We start from the raw sequence: 23,338 nt of genomic DNA on the forward strand, positions 1-23,338 counted from the left end.
CTGTAATAATCTTAACATGCCCTACACTAAAGAAGACTGAGTATGAGTGCCTGTTCATTTTCCCTTTTTCCTTTAAACCTGATAAAATCTGAAATTCTTCACATTTTACTCTGTGGAAGTATTCTACTTCTTTCTTTAGGAAAAGTAATTACTTGCCAAGAATAATGTGTTACAGAAAAAAAGTCCATGAACATTAAAGCATCAAATGCTGTAACACTTGCAGCAAGTCCTTCAAATCACAGATAGTACTTCAGTGTAAAAACCTTCAAGTGTGTCATTATGGCTTTGTAAAACTAAATACATGATCCTAGTATTTCAAGAATTCAGAACACACACTGAATGAAAATGTTACTTTTTTCAATATCCCTATATGGTCCATCTAACCTGTGCAAGAGCACTAGCTTTCACTCAAGCAACTATAAAAAAAAAAAAAAGACAAATAAAACCTTATTGTACAACAGAACAAAATCTCTCTCATCTGATGTGAAAAGGACCATATTGTCCAAGAGCAAGAAACATCAAAGATTTTTTTTTTGAATGACAATTTATATTTCTGAAATCGTATGAAAAGGTTATTTTGGAATTTCAACACAAGATATATTTTTTTCCTTTTCATAAGGCTTAAAGGAAACCATATACTCACCACCTCTTGAGTAACTGCCTTTTACTAAAAAGTCAGGAGATCAGCAATCACAAGTGAAGTTTCACTGTCCTCACATCACCTGCTGTGTTTACCTTCCATATTTCAGAAGGATGCAGAAATTAATCTAAAAAACCCATTAGACCAATTGTTCCTGATCTGCTAATCAAGGAAGTTATTTCACAGACCCCTGTATGTTCTGAAGATTTTGAGTGTCTCAAACAATCCTGTTTTCCTTATTCACTTCTTTTTTTCCAATGGTGTAAACCAGATTTAAACAGCAAAAAAGTCAAAGCTCACAAAGGTTGACTTCCAACTCTAAAATGCCACACAGATTATCCTTTAAAACTGGTTATAGGCCATCTGTTACAATATATTCTCCCTTAATTTTAAGAGTACGAAATGGCAGGGAATGGACCATCCCCAGGTAGACTACTGATAGTTAGAATACTAAGCTTACATTAAAATTAAATTCTTTAACTTCTAATTCCAACTCTTCATAAATCTATGATTATGGCTGAAATGACTGAAAAAACATATTCCTTACAAACCAGTATCAGTTACTAGTTACCAAGTAGCTACAAAAGAAAAGACATTATGATGACAAAAACCCAATGGCAAGAAACAGGTAAAGACAACAACAATTTACTGATAAACTGTTTAGAAATTAAATGGTGAAAAAAAAAAGGGAGGGGAAGAAGAACAAGGAAATATCAACAGAAATTAAAAAGAAAAATGGGACCAACAAGAACACATAGAAGGGACAAAAAAGTTAGAAAAGAACAGGGACAGGACAGCAACAGAGCTTTCACATCTGCAGTAACATGTACAGTGACAGACATAAGGGCATGCATCAAAAAAAATTCTAGTATTCATTTAAGATGCCTGTGCTCTCCCTCCCACTATGTTTTCATACAAGTGTTCCAGCAGCAACAGAAGACACCAAGCTCTGGGCATAAAAAAGCAATTCCTCTGCCAGAATTGAACAGGAGGCAACTATAGGGGGAAGACGTCTCATCAATCTCACTTAATCATTTACAGCATTGCCATCTCTCCAGTACTGAAAGTAACAGTAGACTTGTTTCTTCCCTTATACAGCTTCTGAACTGCATAGAATTATCTTTCCTTCTAGCACAGCAAAACCAAAAAACAACCAACCAATCAAAAAAAAAAGACAAAAAACCCCACAACCTGAAATTACTTATTCTAAATTGGCTTAGTGTACATTTGACAGATTTTTAGTTGTTTGGGTGTGGGGGTGTGTGTGTTTATAATTTATGAATGTTAAAATAGTATTTCCACATAGGTACAATAAAGAGAAGCTATTTTACATTGCTCTTTCAGAATGTTTCCAAAATGCTGGTGCTGTAAATTCACCTCTATCATGCCACAAGCATCTGTCAGTGCTGACATTACATGAAGCAGTGAGCTTCTGGCAACTTGCTACTGCTTAAATACAGGAGTCTTATTCTCTCCTATCTCACCTCTTCTCCCATGTTGCTCCCTACCTATGCTGTACCTGTCAGTCTATCTGCTCCAAAGCACATCATATCCTCCACTGAACTCATTCAGTTCTGTTGTAATGCAAAAAAGTAGATAATTTTCCACTGAAAAGAAATATTTTTCTAAATTCAAGACATTATGTACTTACAGTGGGAAGCAAACCATCCAAACCCAACCATGAATGACCTCTCTTAATTGCCTAAAAACAATAGCTAGTAGACTACAAAGTTACCACACAGATGGAGCAAATCTGAAATGCAATCAGTTGCAAAAAACGAAACTGCACAGTATCTCTCTGAAATACAATTTTTCTTCCTGGAATCCAACCGAGAGAAAACACCACTCTACCATACATACATTGAACCTGTAAATATTTCATCCTACTGATTTAACCTTCCCAGCCAAAAACTTGACATAAACTTAAACAAAGTATTTTCCCTGAAAAAAGGTGTACACTCCCCTCTCTGGCTAAGTAACTTTTTCCGAAGAAAGCGAAAGAAGAAGCCCAAAACATTTCAAGCAGACTAAAGAGTGCAGAGGGCTAATCTAAAGAGACTGGGAGATGCACTCCTAAATTGTATTATATTTGAAAAATAAGAGTGAAGTCCCAAATCCCACACTAGTATAACACAGCAAACTTATGGAGGAAAATTAGAAAGAATTGGCAGATGAGTCCTTGCATGTTCTCCCAGAAGAGAAACCATACATGCACTTGGGTACTAAATGCACCTTTTTATGTGGCTGTCAGGGGTCAAACACTTGACACTGGGGGAAAAAAAAAGAAAAAACAACACACACACACACAAAAAAAAAAAAAAAGACGACAAAAAACTACAGGCAGCCCTGTGTAGAAATTATTTTGGAAGAGTTTCTTAGTCCTTGTGCAGAAGCACTATAACCACAAGTCATAATACAAAGAGGCCTCAGATGCAGAACAAAAATTGGTCTGGCTAACTGACTTGCTTCCATCCCTATCTCAAGTTCATGTCTGTCACAATCAAAAGCTCATCTTGAAAGAATTAGGTTTTCCCTTCCTCTGCAGCGGCTATTCCCTTATTTATACTAATCAGTGACTAAGCAATACTCCTTCAACTGTTCAAAGCTTGTATTATCTCTCTCATTAGTACTCAATGCTGAAGACAGAGGTTGGGAAGATTTTCTTTCTAATCATAAAAGGCAGCTGACAAATTAGCAGACAGTCTTCTCAAAAAGAAATAAGGCATTTGTCTGTTTCTCAGTTTTGTCAACCTGATTTTTTCTTGAAAGTTTCTTTACAAGATCAGCTAGTATCCTCCCTGTATTCCATGATCCCCTTGGCGATAACACTCTTCAGCTATACAAGGCTAATCACTATTCCTAAATCATTCCTAAAAAGCAAGGCATTTGTTCAGGAGACAACTTCAGAATTTAAATTAAACGCCACCTGTTCTGGTCTATTTACAGGACTACTGGAGACATGACTTATCTGAAATGCAGTTACAGTACATAAAGGCTTGAGTTGCCAAGAAAATCCTTGATTTCTACTGCACCTACTTTAGAAATTATGTACTGGAAGAATATCTATTTAAAGCACAAGCATAATAAAAGTAGACGAAACCAATACCTTTGAGAAAATATATTCACGCTATACTATTACTGCAGAAACTGCAGTCAATCTACTGCTGTGTTTTATCTGAGAGTGACTGGACAGCAAATTTAATTAAGTTCATTTGCTCCATAGATTCACTTTTTTGTTGTGTTTTTTTTTGGCTGAACAAGGGGCAGCACAGGCTGTGGCTGATTCAATCTGTGTGCAGCCTTTGACTGGTAAAATGTCTATGTCTATTACCTCAGAAGAGAAAAGGGACCAACCGTAACTGTTTGTCAGGCTGAGGGCACTCTGGACCTCATTCTCCATCCAATTAATTTTTTCTCCACATAAACCTTGAACACTTCCCCCCTCCCTAACCCCCAAGAAGAAAAACCATCTTTCACACCTCTATTTCCATTGCCAAACATGGTTGAAATCAAACATGTTTCCCAGAAACTGGCAGGGGGTAGAGGGCAGATGGGAAAACAACATGGCTGTAAAGTCAACTTAGTGCCTTAGAGAAACCAGACTAAAAGCAGTAGTTTACATTTTATGACAAGGTTTTCAAGCTATTAAATACATTTGGTTAAAATATCTTAAAATACTCTGTATTGTTCTATATTTGAAGTATTAAGGAGATAAGAAAACTGATGTGTCTTTTCAAATTGTTACCTCAACAATATCTGAGTTGGTTCTGCTTTCATGGGGCTCGTTGTATTCTGTGTATTTAAGTAGAACTTTGTCCATATCAGTGCTGGCATACTGAAAGAGTTTGTTAGAGCTGTTAAAAATGATGAGTGCTATTTCACAGTCACAGAGTACACTCAACTCATATGCCTTCTTCATTAATCCAAACTTCCTCTTTGTAAAGGTGACCTAGAGAAGAAAGAATAATGATTTATTAAAAAAAAAAAAAAAAAAAAAACACACATGACAAGGGTTTGAAGGACTATCATCAAGCATTCAATGAATATACCAATTGAGCCTACATCATTCCTACTAACAAGCAACATAAGCTTGTACAAGTGTTCAGTTAACAGAAGAATTGTCTATCATATTTGGGTGTCATTTTTAGGGCCAATGCTCTATATCAGACTAAGCTAAACAATTATACTCCCCCAACTCTTCCACTGGTATGTAACCTCCAATGAGAGTTAAAGCTTGTAAGATCCTCTACCCATAATTCCTCTTCAACCAACACTGACTTTCAAAGTATCACAAAATTTTCTTCTGTGATGATTAGTTATTCTGTAAGTAGTTTACAAGTTACTCACAACTTTAATCCTAATAAAATTGAATAAAACAGCAATATCAATGGAAGTAACACTGTCACTACATAAAATGACTTCTAATTATGCAATGCTAAGAAATATTCTTATTTTGTTGCTATTAAAAGTATAAGTGAGCCTGACTAGATGGTTTAAGTTGTTTTCTGCCACTTGGAAACATCATGAAGCGATCATTCTGTCCAATCAGAACTGCTGTGGGGAAATAAATCCATTATAGACCATCACAAAGGAGCATTTGCCCATCAGTGAAGACAGACAGACAGTTATAAAAATCACCACTAAGTAGGAAAAAAAAAGTTTTAAAAAATTATTCCTTTCACAAGATTTCAGTTAGTTAAGGATACAAGAGTATCAATGTCTCCAATGTCAAGTTGAATCAAACACAGGTGTGATGCTAAGGCCAATTTTTCTTAAAGGACAGTATTTTCACTAAATGTCCTAAGTGTCTCAAAAACGCACTTCATCCACTACTATGAAGTTCATGTCCTAAGATCTTTTAAATGAAGATGCTATTTTTTTAATCTGAGCTTCAGTGTTCAATGGAAGACCTCTGTCTATGGCCATATTCATACCCCTATATTACAATTCAAAGTATATGCCTCTGTGACAAGCAAGTGACCTACAGGCCCTACACGTTTAACAGACAACAGACACTACACTTTTTCGAGATAGGAACAAAGTAAAACACAAGAAACAATCATACCTGTTTTATGGGTTTCTAGAGTTTCGTATGTTAATTACCAAGGTGTTCATCAAGTTTTTGGAAAATGGATGGGAAAATTCTGTGTATACACACCTCAAGGCTTTTTTCCAGAGATGAATCTCTCATGCATATTACATTTTTAATACTATCCATAAGACAAAATATATACTATCCTTCCCACCACATAGTCTCAGAGGGATGTAGACAGATATACTAACAACACTGTGCACATAGCATGCTGAAAATAAAACATGAGTAAAACAGTATATGCATACTTTGCTCTTCCACCACAAATGTTTGCAAAGGTACTGCGGACCCGAGATTCCTCTCCAGCTATAAAACAGTATCTGTGTCCAACAAAAAAAAAAAAAAAAAAAAAACCACAACCAAACCAACCTGTTTTAACTTGTGTCCCCTACCCCAAAAACACACTGTGCCTCTGATTTTTGAAAACCTGGATTGTTAACACTTAGCCACAGTAGGAACGGAGGTAATAAACAGAGACCTAGAAAGATGAGAATATGGAATGCCTGGCATTTTATGATAACCACAGTTCCATCTAAATTCCTGTGCAGTGTTTATAACTAAGTAACTTCTTAGGTTTAAAGACCCCTAATCACAGAGCCTTTTGCGAGGCTTGAATAATCTGTGTTCAGATGAAAAGTGAGTACTTACCATAATCTTTTTATTCAACCCTTTCAAAGCACGTTTGGTGAGAAGCTCCATTAAGGTTCAGCACTATCTCAAACAATTTTATATAAGAGTGCTGTAACACATTCAAGGTTCAACTAGGGTAACAAGATCTTTTTGCCTACTTACTGTTTAACAATTACAGTACATTAGTAGGACAAGACTTTAGCTTAATGCATCTTCTGTTAGTATTTTATTTTCAGTTATCAATTCAACGAGTTGACCAAGTAAAAATGTAGGTTTTACTAGTCTGTACTTTTTTCCAAACGTAGGTGGAAATTTTACTATCCACATATAACACAATACAGCTGCTTTTTAAAAACAGATGTGTAAAGTCTCCTAGCAGTCGTGTCACTTTACCCATGCCTTCTTTCAGAACACTTGGGATTTATTTATCCTGTCTTGGACGGGACATTAAGAATTACTTTGTCTGGGTTCCTCTGGGGATCTGGGGAAACTGTGGTTTTCTTAAATCATGTTTTAAATAGTTGTTATTGTTCTTATACTTCAATTACAAGATATTTAAGAGATTATTACCTGAGTATGAGCAGGTATAAACAGGTACTACTGTTCAGTTTTTGTCAGGAAACAGGCATCATTAACAAGCTGTGTGTGTACTCTGTTACTTTAAGAAGTCATTAAATGAAGAGACTGAAGTCTTAATTCCACTGAGGAACCACATGATGATCCTGGAAAGAGGATCTTAACTTCTCTACTGAAATGGTATCTCTCTCGCCTATTGTAAGGCTACTTGTGAGATTTTTTTTTACTTGTGAGATTTCCAGCTAGCATCAATTTCCCACTTTGTGTTTGGACAGTGCTTAGCACAAATCCCCATACCACTGGACTCCAAGCCTTCCTTCAATGCAAATAGGTTATTATAAACTCAGTTTTCATTTAATAACACAGAAAGCAGAATATTAGTTCTTCAAATTACTCTTTTCTTTTTCATTGCCATTTAGGACCACACTAAAAACAAAAATATGTATCTTTATTGCAGGCCAATGGCTTCCTCAGCACTATTCTAACATTGCTTAGCAAAAAATGGGTGAGGAGGAGAAAGCAAAGGCAGCAAGATTGAACTCCTTTGATATCTAATTTACTGTACTTTATTCTCCTCAGCTTAATGAAGATAAATGTCCTGCAGCTCATTCAAGCAGATAAGACTGCTTAATTAATAATACAATGACAGTCTCATGACAATTGTAATCCCCCAGAGCAATGGTCTATATATTCTGTTTTGAGCTCACATACAATCCCATCAGAAATAAGATGCTTCTGATAAAACAATAGCTTTTCTTCCCACATAAATTATATGAATTTGCTCTGCAGGCAAGGCTCTATCCCATTCTACTCATTCTTCCAATCAAAAAAACCTAAACATCACACTAAACATCTAAACAGGACATCATATGCATGTTCCTGAGTGACCTACTAACCAGCTATGTATGCCACAGAAAAACTGAGGGAACAGAACTGAACTATGGTTTCTATTCAAAAAAACAAACCCTACATGCCCTCCTTATCTGGGTCAGTGAAAAAAATTCTCAAAAGTAAATTAATACCTAATAATATCCAGTGCATCAGGCCATTTCAGTAAGTTAAAACTCTATACTAGCTACCAAAACCACAGAACACCAGTGGGACTAAAGAACACCATAAATACCTCTACACATAACAAAATTTGGCTTCACTAACAAAAGCTATTTAATCTCTTTAAAACCCTTTTGAAAAAACAAGAATCAATATGTTATCATCTCTAAGTTTTCACAGAAAAAGGATAAGGCAAGCCTAATTCCATTTCTGAGTTAGAGCTTAAAGCCTCTTCCTAGTCACTAAAAAGCCCAAGAAAGTAATAGTCAAAAAACAGCCAGAAACAAAGCTTAGAATTTAATCTCCATATTTCGCTTCACTCGCAGAAATGGTACAAATGGGGTAAAATTTGATACAAATGTACTAATTCTCCTCCTCTCCACTGTTGCAACATGAACAATGAGATGGAGATCCAAAAAAAGCAATTCCCACTGAAAGAAAACCCACTACACCAGATTCAGGGTATACTATAACTATGTTTGTATTTCAAACAGAACAAAAACAAGGTTGTCCAACTTACTCCAAGTAAGTTCAAAAAAGGCGGGAAGAGGAATCAATTTCCACCTCGTCAACATGCCTGAAATTCTAGTGCAAGCTCTGAAAGAGCTGAAGTTATTATATTCATCTACTTTTACTACGGATACTTAAAACATTTATCTACATCAAACATACAGTCACTATGTGATTAAAGCTATTCAAACACAATACTTGGCTTTCTCCCAAACTCCAATAATACTTTTCTTGCTATATATAGTCTTCTCAGAGTTTCCATTGCTTTAAAGTGAAGCAGGGAGAAAAACAATCCTGATTTCGCAAACAAAACAATAGGCTCTGAGCTGATGTGTCAGCAGCAGGACAGTCCCATGGAATTCTGACACTACATCAAGCTGGTGCTCAAGAGAAGTTAAAACAGCAAATCAAATACTAGGAAGAGAACAAAGAACAAACGTCAGTACACCACTATGTAAGTCCATGTTTTGCAAGCATCCTGAACATTGTGCAGTTCTGGATCCCTTTGCCACCACAAATAACATATCAATACTCAAGAAAGTTTAGGGAGAAGTAGCAAGAATGGTCAAAAGTGTGGAATAAATTCTGTGTTAAAACAACTAAGTAAGCTAGGGTGCTCCAGCCTGAAAAAGTTATTTTAAGAAAAAATAAGAAAACATGGCAGAGGTCCACAGAATAACAAGCAAGATGGACAGATTAGATAGTGAGTGACTGCTGTTCCTTCCATACGGAAGCTAAATAAATAGCAAAACCACGACAAAGTGTAAATGAAAAGGTATTTCTTGAAACAAGTAATGAGAACTATAGGAAATCCTATCCAAAAGATGTTGTAAATGCTGCAACTTTGTAAGGGCTCAAAGGGTAACTGAACAAACTCACTGATGGGGGAGGGGAAAACAACAAAAAAAATCCATTAATGGTTACTAAATATACGGAAACCACATCCAGCTCAGGAAATCCCTGAGCTAAGAATAGTTAGAAGCTGGAAGAGGATTACAGAGTAGTGTAACATGTGCATATCCATCCTACACTTGCTTGTTTATGATCATCACTGGAGAAAAGATACTGGACTAGTGACCTCTTTGGTCTGACCCACTAAGACTATTCTTAAAGACCCTAAGTCACTCCTACAATACTTTTCCATAAAAATGGTAGCATCCAAATACACCACTATACATTTCAATATATAATTAAAATTTTATTTTATATCTCATGTAGTAATTTAGAAATTAAAAGGAAACACTATTTCTACAGACTCATCAACTTTTGGTACTTTTCAAGTTCACAGGACACCTCTTCATTAGGGCAAGAGCAGCCAAGTAAGCAGCTTTCCCTAAAACAGTGCACTTCTGAGTACTCTCCCCATTTGACTGGCAGTTTTTAAAGACTGCTGTAGCAAACAGTTCTTACAATGAACATAAATGAATGCTTTTAAAAAGAATGATGTTAACAAAAGTCATTACTATATGCAAACTTCCACAGATCACTGTCCACAGCTATGTCAAACTTCTCTGTCAAAGAGGCTGTAGCAAATGCTTTTACTACATCCTTAGTGAATTTCTCATCCTTTATCTTCATTACTAAGTGTTCCTACTAGCTATCAGATCAAGGTGTCTGTTTCAACACAACCCTCCAGTCTACTGGAAGTACACACTAGGGTACCATTTAAATAGGAATGGTAGTTTTACAGTGAATTTGATTTAAAGTAGTAATTGATATTACTGATAAATAACAATTTTCCCTCAAACAGTAGTAAAACCATTGAGACATATTTCTTATTTGTATTCTGGCAGTGCCATCTGTAGATATATGAAGACAAAGCTCAGCTTCAGAAGAGTGAATTAAGATGAATGTATTGCAAATTGCCATTAATTTTTAGGATTACTGATGAAATTGTTTATGCAGACTCCATTTCTCACCTGTCTGTTCCGTTCATCCATTATTCTTGTGATCTGTATTTTCTTTCTCCCCATTTTCAGCGTCCTTCTTTTGCTTTGCAATCCAGAAATATACTAATCCAAGAAATGTCACTCTTCAGTATTCTAACACATGATACAGTTTTCTTTTGCTTTATTTTCAGCTTGAGAAAAGGTTCCTATTTCTTCTTCTCAGTGCCTAAAAAATAAAATTTTGAAAAAAAAAATTTTAAAAATTGCTAAAGATAAGGCATCGTTAAACACCTGTATAGCCATAAAACATGTGCATGCATAAAATAATTTCAATGAACAAGCAAGTTTTTTCATTAGTAAACTATTACATTACTACGTTGTTCCAAATAAATAATCTCCAACTAGCTTGCCAGATTCTACCTACAAACCACAGATTTAAAATGACCAATAACTTCATACATTTTCAGCTGGATGGCTTAAAAATTTAGTTTTCAAATGGGGTGGTGCTCACCACCTGAGGTTTCAAAAATTTACCCACAAAGTTTTGGTAAACTCCATTCATTACTTTAGGAAACCTTACAAAGAAACCACTTTGTGTTTCCTGTTTCTCTTGTAAAATTATCATCATGATAACGAAACAAAGCCATGAGAATATCAAGTTCCTGCTCCTGAACTAAACTACATCTCATTTCGTAAGACAATATTTGGGGTTCCAGTGGGAAGCATGAGGGAGAAGACGGAATATCTTTACTTTACAAAGATGAAGACCAGAGACAGTATTTTCGCAACAGAGCTATTTCACAGCTACCAAAACACCAATGAATAATTAAGGCATTCACAGAACTCCCTTTTCAATAACCTTTAAGTTACACATTTGCCAATAACTAACTATCAGTCCAGCACTTGTTTCATTTTGTAATATTGTTTAGAAAGATAAAAGTGCATGCAATTTGAAAAGCCAGTGCGCCATCACAATATTCTAATCTAGTACTAATGTACCAAATTGACTTGTAAAACACCAATATTTAACAAACTTTAAATGAATTTTTGGTGAAAAAAATTGCTAAGCCACATTCCAAACACACTGCTTTAACTGTAGGTTAACATTAATTCAACAAAACTGGTGAACAATTGAAAATAAATAGCCTCTAGAATATCAACTGTATACTAGAATGCATGAACATGAAATCGATACACCTTATTCTATTACCACCTAATATTCATTAAAATAAAAGGGCTAAAAGGCAGCCACAATATCAGCATATAACCTCTCTATCTTTCCAACCCAAAACGTCTCTTGAAATCAAGCCTTGCATATTTTAATATGAGTGTCACAATGGCATATCCTTGAGGCCATGTGTAGAAAGTGGTGCAACCACATCACTATCAGACAGTTAATAAGTAGAGACAGCAAGAGGCTATTAGTCACAGGCTACACTTCACAATACATTCACTTTATATTAAGGCAACAACCATGACATTCTGATGCAGCTTGGGAGAAAAAAAAAATGAGGTGGAAGAACATCACAAAATGAAAGGATGTCATTTTATATTTACCTGATATAAACAAACGACTGCTTTGGTAAAACAGCATAAAATGCCCAATAAAATTTAGAAATACTATTCCACAGAATTTAAGATCAAATCAACACTAAGACTATGTGATGCCCATTGGTCAAAAAGATATTCATTAGACTGTTTATACAGCAAAACACTTGAAAGAATGCATCAGCATTGCATTCCTTTAAGTTTCTTCAAGAAAAAAAAATTATTCCAAGGTATTGATAAAAAAGTATTAACAGCTAGCTAAGGCCAGATGAACTAGCCTCTACACAACCAACAGCACACAGAAAATATTTTATATGGAAAGCAACAGCTGGCATATAAATTTATACCTTTTTTTGTTACCAAAAAAAAAAAAAAAATCAAACCCCAAAAAACCCCACAACGCTATAAGCTTCAACTCATAAAACATTCAGTCTTAAGTCAGCTGCCCCACTCCTAAAAAAAAAAAAAATCTCGGCTCATGCTATGATCACGTTAAATTTGGTTCCATGAAAATCTGGTTACATTCCCTGAACATACCTAGTAAAAAGGTCTCTATAAGCAGTTCTTAAAATTTGTTTTCTCCTTCAGGTGTGGCTTTGTTTTTTTAACCACACCATACATAATTTAAACAGTTCTCTGAATACAGAATTACTAGATGCCTTCCTCTGCTTTTTAAAAGCACTCACCACCATAACTAGTACATGCTAATAGCCCCCACATGTAAGACCAAAGATCCATCTGGTCCAGCATTTTATCCACGGCTATTAGCAGCTATCACTAGGATAGTAAAGGAAGAACACAGAAATAGAATAAGCATATATCACTTTAAAGCAATATTTATAAACCATTTTCTCCACATATTCAGTGACATTTGCATCAGAAACTTCTGAAGTCCTATATGGAATCAGATTTAAAGCTGTTTATTGATTGTTCTCCCATTAATAGTACTTTTGAATCTGCGTAAAATTTTAGCACTTAGAAGCAAGGAGTTCCACAGCTTAGTTATGCAGAGTAGAAGATATATCCTTCCATTTAAGCCTGTTCCTACTAATTATATTTAGTATCCACAGATTTTTGATTATATGAGGCAGTAAACAAAGTCATCTCTACCTTTCCCTTAGTCCTGATTTTGATGCCTATATTGTATCTTCCTTCAGGTACCTTCACTCCAAACTAAATAATCATACTCCAAGTCAACCACTTCTTACAGAAAAGCCATCCTCCAGCCAGCCATCCTGTCCTCCTCTCTACCCGTTTCCAGTTACACACTATTCTTTCTGAAATAGAAGGACAGACAGTGCACACCATATACGAGATAAAAGGTATATAAAATGTTATTATAATCTACCATAAATTTATACAGAGGAATAACAATATTTTATGTTGGAATGCATTAGACGTACACCTAGGCAAACTCACTAGTTCTCAAAACTTCCCTAAGGAAACAGACCTATGCTCCAGAACACAATTTTAAATCCCCTGTGTGGGACCACACACTTTCTTTGTAGTTCTCTCTCAGCTCTTTCACCTTCTGCAACAATTACTCAAAAGCAAGTCTATGCAGTGAATAAAATAAAAAGCACATGGGAGAACAAGGTAGAGAGGAAGATAAATATGACATGAGATTATGCAATATATATACTTAAAGATACAAAATAAAGAGATGCACAGATGGCTTCCATGAGCTAATGGAAGAAACAACAGAAGAGAAAGACTCTTATCTGCTCCATGTACCATCACACAAAGGGGAATGGGAAAACTGACAGTCCCTTTCACCAACATTTTGTTACCACTTTGGGGTGTTATTTCAGGTCCTTTAAAATTAGTACGCCCTATTAGACATAAATGCATCAGCCCACTTCCCATTTACAACCTCTGCTTCACCCTCTTTAATTAGTCCACTGTCACCTCTCATCTCAGGTCTGCAGCTTTCTTCAACCTCAAGTGCTTTTCTCACCTAGCAAATTCCAAATTCCTATCTGTATGTCTGTCCCCATCTGGGTCTAGCCTCTCCTCCCTCTCCACAGGTTGCTATGGTCACCAGAAACCTGGCTTTGAAACACATTTGCCAAAAGCAACTCAGCTCTGAAATACAGCATCCCTTTCATTTCAGAGTCACAGACAAAATGATTTTCAAAGGTAAGAATTGAAACCTAAGTCTGGCATGAGCTTAGGGTAGAAAGAATCCTGACACTAACTGCAAAACCAGAGTGAATTGTACAATAAAAAGCCACTTTTCACACATGCTCAGAAAATCCAAATGGGAAGTTACCACCAATGACAAATGTACATTACAGTTCTCAGGGGAGCAATGACTTGTTCGTTTTCTAATCCTTGATCAAGTCAGAGTTGCAGTTTTATTTTCCATCCTGACTAGCAACAAAACTATGGAAGATGTCCCAGTATATGGTTACATCAAAAGCGTAACCAGCAAAGTTTAATTTTGCTAAATCACAGTTGCATGGCAAACATACTTGGGTAGAATTCTTCAGTCACAAAGCCATTTCATCTAGATTACCAACTTTTGCCCCAATAAAAGAAAACTAGCAGACATATATGAAGATCAACACACATTTATTTCTGAAAGTAAACATGAAGCTAATGTGAAGTAACCTTGACGAAGGTAAAGTTCTACTTCCTTAAGTGACAGAATCAGATTACAGCCACAAAAACTACTTTACATTATTTGCATAAACACAAGGAAGCAAAATAGTTTTGTTTAGTTGGGTTTTAAACAAAAAAAAAAAAAGAAATCATTTCAGGCACCTATTAAACAAAACCATAAGAGTAAGCAGAGAAAAAGGAAAAAAAACACACGTGCTTCATGATGAGCTTCAAACAGAAAATAATGTCAGCTTGCAATAACAGCAAGAAAAATTATTTGTGGCTGTCCAAGTAAAAGTCTCTATTATTGTAGAAAAGTAAACTTTATTCCATATTTTCTGGATTTATTCCCTTACCCAACACATGTGAAAACACCATACCAGACACTGAAAGACAACAGAACCACATTTAAAAATATACCCTCATAACTGAATATTTTCAGGAACTCAGATGAGTTCATTTGTTGTCAAGGTTGCTTATGGTTTCATAAATAGCGAGAGATATATAACTTTGAAGCAAGGAAACTGTATTTGACCTATTTAAAAAAAGTCTTTCAAGGGTTCAGTGGAAACAAGTTATATTTGTGCAGAACTCCACAAGGTCTTAAAGCCTTCTGGCAGAACAGGTTAGGAAAAACTGTGTCAGAACTATACTCCTTCCATTTATTTTCCTCTGCCTCTTTGTTTTCTTGGAACTTCCATGTCACGATCATGGATACAGGTTACATTTGACAATAACCATCTGATCACAGCTCTTTTTACTGCAGTGCACACAAAGAAATTAATGACATCAGATAATTTGCATGGTAACTCTCAAAAGCCACAGCTGCATGAAAACACGGATCTGTACAGATGCATCTTACACTGGTAAGCCTTGGGTAAGGCTTACTAAAGAGCAGACAATATTTTTTACTAAAAGGTTCACAAATCTTTCACAAGTCTTAAAGGAGACTGTGCAGGTATTTTTGTAGATTTGGCCTCTAAGCATGAGCTGATTGTCAGACTGCACAACCAAATCATGGCTGAACCGCACACTCACTGGTAATGCTTACCAAGGATGTGACCAGAATATAAATATTCCCATACATATCAAGATGGAGGCCCATCACCACATGTTGACTGTTTTACATTAACAAGGCAGGTAACACTGAGTAGCTCATTTTTCCATAGTGCCTGTAAACATGTAAGTGTCCTTCCTCCCTACCCCATAGTGACGTGGAAACAGCTAGGAAAAAATTAAGAGTCAAATAATGTCTTCACCAAATTAATTAATCAAAAGTTTAAAGTGCTATATGGAGCTGGGTCAAACATGATTCTCAGACTCCATTTCACTGCCCAGGAGTGAGAGATAGGAACATGTTCTTCTTCATAACCTCCAAGAGAATGCAAACCCATATAAAGCAAGTATACAATTCCAGACAGTTTTTTCTAAATCCCCAACTAATTATACAAAAACATTCACTCAGATTTGGATCTGCACCGAAACATGTTGAGAGCCATGGGATGTTATGACTGTGCTCTAGACATGCTACCAACCCTGTTCCAAAATTTGTTGCTACCACTTTGAAGCTAGATTTTAAAATTAACATTTCAAGCAAAGGGACTCTATCTATCTATACCTTTGCACTTAAGACAGATCATTCTCAGATTCTTGCTGGTTTTGCAGAGGTGTGCAAACACAGTAATAAAAATGTTTTCTACAGCCACATTTCTATAGCCCTGTCATCATACATTTCTGTAAGTAATGTCAAATGTAAGGGTAAAACAATAGCATGGCCTTCCCCTTCAAAACAAGACTACATATTGTCATTTATCTCACACTTCTTGCTGTACCGCAATATTCAGAAATAAATCTTTTTTCCATCCTCAGTTTAGAAGCCATTTTTCTACATCCAAGTAGAGCCTTACAATAAATGAGACTGGCTTCAGCTAGCGAGTGATACACAAGTATTGTTATAAAACAATAATAAAACCCTTAGCCAAAGTAACTTTTTTTAAGAAGTGGGACAACATAAAAAACAGGAAGCCATAAACAATTCTTTATTGATATTCTTTTTTTATGCATCATAAAACACTTGTTTCTTTCAGCTGGGAAGAACAACACACAACTTCAATGCTACATCATTTAAGTAAACTGTACTTCTAAGGGTAAAATTATGGAGTTTTGCAACTAAATGGGGTCCTTTGGTTTTCACATTAAAATCAAATATAGTTTTGAGCTTCTAAGTTACACAGCATTTCAAACTAAGTTTTGAAGGCATATCAGAAAAGATCTTGAAGTACTTTCAAAAAAATATGGTCTTACTGAAGAACTGCAACTTCTGAATACTATTTAAATATGCTGTTGCCCAAAATGGCATTTCCTGCCATTCTTTTCCATGCAGAAAGCCCTAAAATGAAGTCAAATTACTAAATTTTCTTGCAAACAGAACTACAAAAATCTAAGCTGTATGAAACATGAGCTAAGATTTAGATATCTGTTTTTTAAAACAAGTTTTATTATTCCTAGAATGTACATTTTTTTTTAACAGTTGATTTTCCCAAGCTGATGAACCAAACAGCTTTCGAGAACTATCAGCATCACCTATGACAGTACATGAACTGCTAGATAATATGACAAATGGGACCCTGTCCAGTATTAGAGACAGTCAGAAATTCTGTTCTAGTTAGCTATTTAAAAAAAAAAAAAAAAAAACAGGTTCACATTTCAATTAATTTAAATACCTAAATATTTTTCATACTTACATTACCATAAACTTTTTTCTTGGACTGTTACTCAAGTCCAAAAAATAGGTATCATCCTATTCTGAGCATTTATACTCTTTAGAAGCAAAACAGCCATTATCAAGCTAACTGTAAAAGCATACATCTTCACCACATATTTTCAAGGGACAATAAATTCGATTTTATTACTCCCATCCATGAATTTGGTCTTGGTATTTTCTAAAATAATTCATCTTTGCATTCCAAAACCACATCAGAATGCAGTTTGAAAACAGGGTCTGGAAACCAATAAGCTAACAGTGGAGGAAGAAGACCACAGAAAGAGAACTAAACTTTCAATAATGGATTAAAATCCAATTTTAGATAGAAGCAAAACTTAAAATATTAGGTAATCACAACACTGTTGCCAGACTTCTACAAACAGATTAAGAAAATAACTGCATGACTGAATATCAGTCTGGAAAACATGCTCTGGAGAGTTTCTCAAGAAACTTATTCCTAATTTATCATATAATTTGTCGAAAGATGTGACTTTTCCACGGCATACAAAAATAGCAACAAAGAAAGATGATTCTGGACACTGTTAACAAAACAAAACCCTATATTTAAAAGCTATGGCCAGAAAGACTGATCTTCCAGTGAATGAACCATAGCTTTTAGAACAACCATGTCATTTTGATCACAGTTTTAAATCTTTTGATCAGATAATACTTTTTTTTCCATTTACAGCTCTTGGTAAAACAATAAACTAGATGCAGAAATCTAAACACCTAGATATGAACTATTCCATAACAAAGTAGAAGAGAATTTACAGATATTTAATTAGTTTAAAGCTCATTACATGTTTCTTAACTTTCACGACAAGTTCAAAGTGCAACTAAAAGCATTTAAACACAGGTTTTAAACTCATAAACCTGTGAGCAATGTAAGTCATAGAAGAAAGGCTTCTTTCCTGAAGTAAAATATACATATAAAATATATTAAATGTTTTTCAAGATCTAAAACATCTGCCTTGAAGTTATTCTGAATCTATAACGGCTGTGGAACTTAACTACCATGTGGCCAAAAAAAGAGGTAGAGGCAGAGCGCCACGTCTCCTTATCAAAACTCCATTCTGCCCCAACAGAAGGAAGACAGCAGGAGGTACGTTCCAAAATGCTGGTACAAACATGTCTGCTAGAGATGACTTTAAATTATACATCATTTCACCCACAACAAAAAGCTGGTACAAAAGAGCTCTCCTCTGGTACAGAAAACAAAACAGAATCCTGTGAAATTAGCTTCTTACATTCACCTGGGGTTGGAAATCACCAAAACCATGCTACTATTCTCAACTTGGAAAATTTCCTTTCTTTAAAGCTAGCCTAATGATTCAATAAGAATCAGATGAAAAGATACTTTCACAAACACTGGTAATGAACTAAACAACAAACACCTAACAGCGTGGACAATTAAAAGCTTCATTTTAATGTATTTCTTCATCTTATAATGAGAGAACAAAATATCTACACAGGACTGTTCAGTTTCCAATTAATATGTTTACCAACCAAAATGGAGCTTTCTTCTGGTTTTGCAACTTCTTAACACTTCATCAGTCTGCTTCAAGCTTATTGATGCATCTGTAGATAACACTTAAAACATGTTACATACCACTAAGTTAAGTCATGGCTTTAAGAAAAAGTACTATCATTGGGAAATCTATTTCCAGAAGTCTTCACATTTCATCAAGTTACCACAGTGACACTAAAGCTTTAATTACTGCTACCTTGGCTCATTACTTTTCCCACCTCAACTTAAGTTTATCAATAGATCAGAAAATATAGATAATCTTATTTTGCATAACAACATGCATTTGGCAAAGGTACAGCTCCCTATCTCAGAGTTCTCACAATACCTCTGCCCCACCTGTCACATCTATATTTATCTCTACAGAAATCAGGAGAGCAAATCAGAGTACGCACAGTGAGTAAGGCTGGGGACTGCAAGTGGACAGAAGATGTTTCTACAGTTACAACAGCTGAATACTGTTCTAAAGTACTAAACTCATTTGGTCAGATTTCTATGAAATTCTAGACAAGCTGCATCATCTGGGGTTTTTTTTGTATATGTGGTCACTCACAGTTTTAATCATTTCACAGATAATTAAACTAAAAGCTTTGCTTCGATTTTTTTAACACAGCCATGCCAGGCTGAATTCAGAGGGAGCAGCACTTCAAACATAAGCAGCAAGAAGACACCGTAACCTTAAAAACTCACGTTCCTGGCATTTCTGTTTGGACATCCTTACCCATAAGGAGTATTGTCTGGGCGGAGCTAATTTTATAATCATTTAGAACCTCAACAAATAACCTACAAATGAAGAACTGAACCAAAAACTAGACAAAAATATACCTCTATATAAGTTCTGATGTATCGTACATCTCACAGGTAGACTATTCAGCAGAAAAATAAACACCTGAAAGCAACATCAGAGAAATACAAATACAGTGTACTGCTTTTACACATAGTTCAAAATTAAACAAGTGCCAACTGAGCTAATTCAAACAGCATCCTGACATAAGATTTAAAATTTATACAAATGAAGATGGGCAGAAAAAAAATATTCAGAACACAGCGCACATTATAGGGCAACGTTATGAGATTTATTACTCTTATCCTTTAAATACTCTCTTTAAAAATGCATTCAAATTTTGCAGGCTGCACTTCAGTTTCCTAGTTGCAAATGCCAAATAAGCAATTCTCCAGTTAAGTAAAACAGTGTCTGTTCTCAGTATATTAAAACTGACTGGTGTATAGCTGGCACAGTTTCCCAAGGCAAGAGTACAAACTGTTGCAGATTTTTCCCTAGGAAGTAAGTATATAAAAGGCATTTGATAGCCTCTGGTTTTTCATTTCTTCTACTGGAAGAAAAACAAAGAACATAAATTATGAGGTAATCTTATTTAACACAGAGTTTACCTAATGTAGAAAACTGTATGAGCTCAGTACTTCAGCAAACTGATTTTGTGATTTGCAACAAGACTTCTAACTCAGTGAAGTTCTGAACTCTTATCAGTGACTAAACTTCAAGTAATTCATTGCTGCTTTTTATGAAGAGAAAAATTGTCCACTCTGCCTACAAAGTACAAACTGTTGAGGTAATGCAACAGCCACATGACAGCAACTTCAACATATGTTACTGAACAAACATTACGACAATCAAAAACATTTACAGCTGACTTCAGGAATGTAATGGGATACAAAGGCAGCCATAGTTTTCACATGTTTCTGCTTATACCTTGTCCTATAGAGAGCTTCCTCAAACCAGACTTCAAACTAAAAAATGCCAGATTTTATTAAAGTTCTTAGCAAGAGACAGATGTGAGTAGATGAGAGAGTAGAAACACAGCAGAATTATAAACAAGATTCTTCCTTGCACATTGTGCCCTTGCAAGACACGTCTTCACTTCCAACTCTGGCTTCAGTGAACAGTGGCTTTGTGACACAGAGCACTGTACACTCCCATTTTGTACTTGGGATACTTCTTCCCAAGATTTAGTTCATTCTTAACTATATGCTTCTTCCTGGTCCTATATTCTGATCCTTTTATTCATGCTCTGCACAAGCTGCAGGCTCCAAGCTTCTTGCCCAGATCCCATTTGTGGTGGTTTTTGTTTGGGTTTTGTTTTGTTTTCTTTATCTGATATGGGAGGTAGTCTCCGCAACCATTTCGCTCCTGAGCATATTCTCTTTCTTACCACATACATATTTCCAGCCTTCCAGAGGACTCCACTTGATACAGGCACCCATCCACCCCCTTGTAAAGTGAGCAGGACAGGAAAACTGAGAACAAATACAAGAGACATCACACATCACAGAATCTATAAGAAGCTTTAAATCACTGAACAATTATCCAGAAAGCTTTCTTGATAATTTATTTGATGTCTGATTAAATGACAGCATGCAGTCATATTGTTGAAGTGTAACAATTATAAACCAGACAGACACGACAACATAATGCTTCAAACAGCCTGCATGCCTCAGTAAGACATTCAGTAAACCATAAAAACGCCTACATGTTTTTAACAAAGATGAGTGGTAAGATTCTTTTTCTGTGGATGCCATACCCTTTGTTCAAAACTCAATCTCTTCTTTTAAAATTCAGATACACCACCAGTTCAAACTTCTAAATAAAATTTTTTTTTAAAAAGTTACACTGTATTTCCAAGAGATTAAAACCATATTTCAGTCAGTTATTCCATTCCCTGCATCCTTTTAAACAAACAGTCATTTTATATTTAAGTAAAGTAAAACACCAGTACTGTTGGTGGGGGAGCTACAGCAGATCCTAGGGCAGGTCCTTTCCAAACATGCATGGAGACTGTTTCTTTATAATCTAAAGGTTTCGGAATCTGTAGCAGACAGGTGGCAAATAGTACAATAGTGTGTAAGTGAGATGAATCCATTCAGCTACATCTCTAGAATGCTATATTGGAAAAAGATTATCTACAAGCATAATATAGGCAACATCAGTGAACTCAGGAAGATGCTGCGAGGCACCCACAGTCAAGAAACAGTCCAATTCCCACGAACTAACTTCAGCAGCCACTTTTAAAAGCAACCTAGAATTAAATTCCTTATGACCTAAAACAGTTTAGTGATCTAAGTACTTCATAACCCTCTATCTCCCCTCCTTTCCTCCCCACTCCCCCCCGCCAAGACTAGTGTTACTGTCCTCCATTTGGATATCTATATTCTTAAAAGCAAGCACAAGCTAAGACTGTCCAAATCAAGTACAGATCAGGCCATTAAAAACAAAAGTTAACTACATTAAGATACATACCCCAATACCTATACAAACTGTGGTAAACTCAGTTGCTACTAAGAAAAACAGTGAGAAGATTATTCAGAATATTTTCTGCTCCTGCACATAAATCTTTTCCTTTATTGGCAGATGATATCTGGTAGTCTGGGTATATGTCATTAACCTAGCCACTTCGATTCACTTGCGAAAGTGTTACCTAAACCACAACGATTATAGTACACTGAATCTTCAGATAAGAACTGTTCTCTGAATAGAAAACTAATGCTAAAACTAACTTTGAAACTATTTTTTCCTTAGCAATGGCAACAAACCAGTATACACAGTCAATTAATACAGTTTAGTTGATAAGTGGAAATTCATAATGCTACAGTAACTCTACTACTTGCTATACCTGCAAGGTAGAGCAAATTATAAAATCTAATTATTTCATCTTTCTTGCAGATCGTTGCTGATAGAAAACTTAAGCAATATGACCCTAACTAACATTACTGCTTCACAGCAAAGCTACATAATCCAAATGGCAGATAGCAAGATGTAGTCAAGTATCTGTTTCAATAGCTTCTGGAATGAAATACTCAATGACTATAAAAAAAAAAAAAAAAAAGAGAGCAGTCTGACCCATGTTTCCATTATTGTATTAAAACCAGAAATCTTCAGAAATACAAAAATATCTCAATTTCTCTTCTCAACAAATCCTGACAAACATCTTATATGAATAGAGCCACTAAAAAGATCTGAATGAGAAGATAGAAGTGACAGAGGTTTAAGCAAAGGCCCAAAAAATTTCATCAAGGTCCCAATCAAGATTCAATGTAGTGATCCATACATAAATATACAAAGCCCTTGTGATGAACTACTACATTACTGAAGAGTTAAACAAGAGCAAGGAATATTGAGAAAAGCAAGGTATCACAAAAGCTGGATCTTAATGTATTTGAAAAGCAGCTGGCCTATTTTCAATTACATTAAGTAGCCAGGAATCTGAAGCAGAAGCTCAGACAGGCTCAGATTATTGTAGACTTCCCTTACTGAAAACCTCTTCCATTTAAACAAGTATATTCATTTAACTTTGACATGAAACATTAGATGCAAATGCAAGCTTTTTGAAACTTTAAGGTAGACATTTCCATCTTTACCATTCAGTAAGCCAAGTACTATCTGATGCAATGACTGCCTAGACCTGACAATAACCAGGATCAGTCAAGGAATCAGACTATAAATATAACTGGCCATCCAGAACTGCAATTATGAATTAAGGGGGGGAAAAAAATA

At 35.5% G+C, this 23,338-nt stretch overlaps 1 protein-coding gene across 10 annotated transcripts in view; it reads right to left on the reverse strand.

Annotated features, from left to right (window-relative positions):
* MEF2A (myocyte enhancer factor 2A) overlaps positions 1-10,608 on the reverse strand; it is a 56,841-nt gene extending 46,233 nt beyond the window's left edge. For all 10 annotated transcript variants that reach the window (XM_032994382.2, XM_032994379.2, XM_032994381.2 and 7 more), the window contains exons 1-2: positions 10,418-10,608; positions 4,386-4,589 (exon numbers count right to left, since the gene is read on the reverse strand). In XM_032994382.2, coding sequence (XP_032850273.1) covers positions 4,386-4,589; positions 10,418-10,471 — 258 coding nt within the window. In that variant the 5' untranslated portion in view covers positions 10,472-10,608. The remainder of the gene's footprint in view (positions 1-4,385; positions 4,590-10,417) is intronic.
* Between the last annotated feature and the right edge of the window lie 12,730 nt (positions 10,609-23,338).

Source organism: Tyto alba, unplaced genomic scaffold, assembly GCF_018691265.1.
Source record: "Tyto alba isolate M040663 unplaced genomic scaffold, T.alba_DEE_v4.0 Super-Scaffold_41, whole genome shotgun sequence".
NCBI lineage: Eukaryota > Metazoa > Chordata > Aves > Strigiformes > Tytonidae > Tyto > Tyto alba.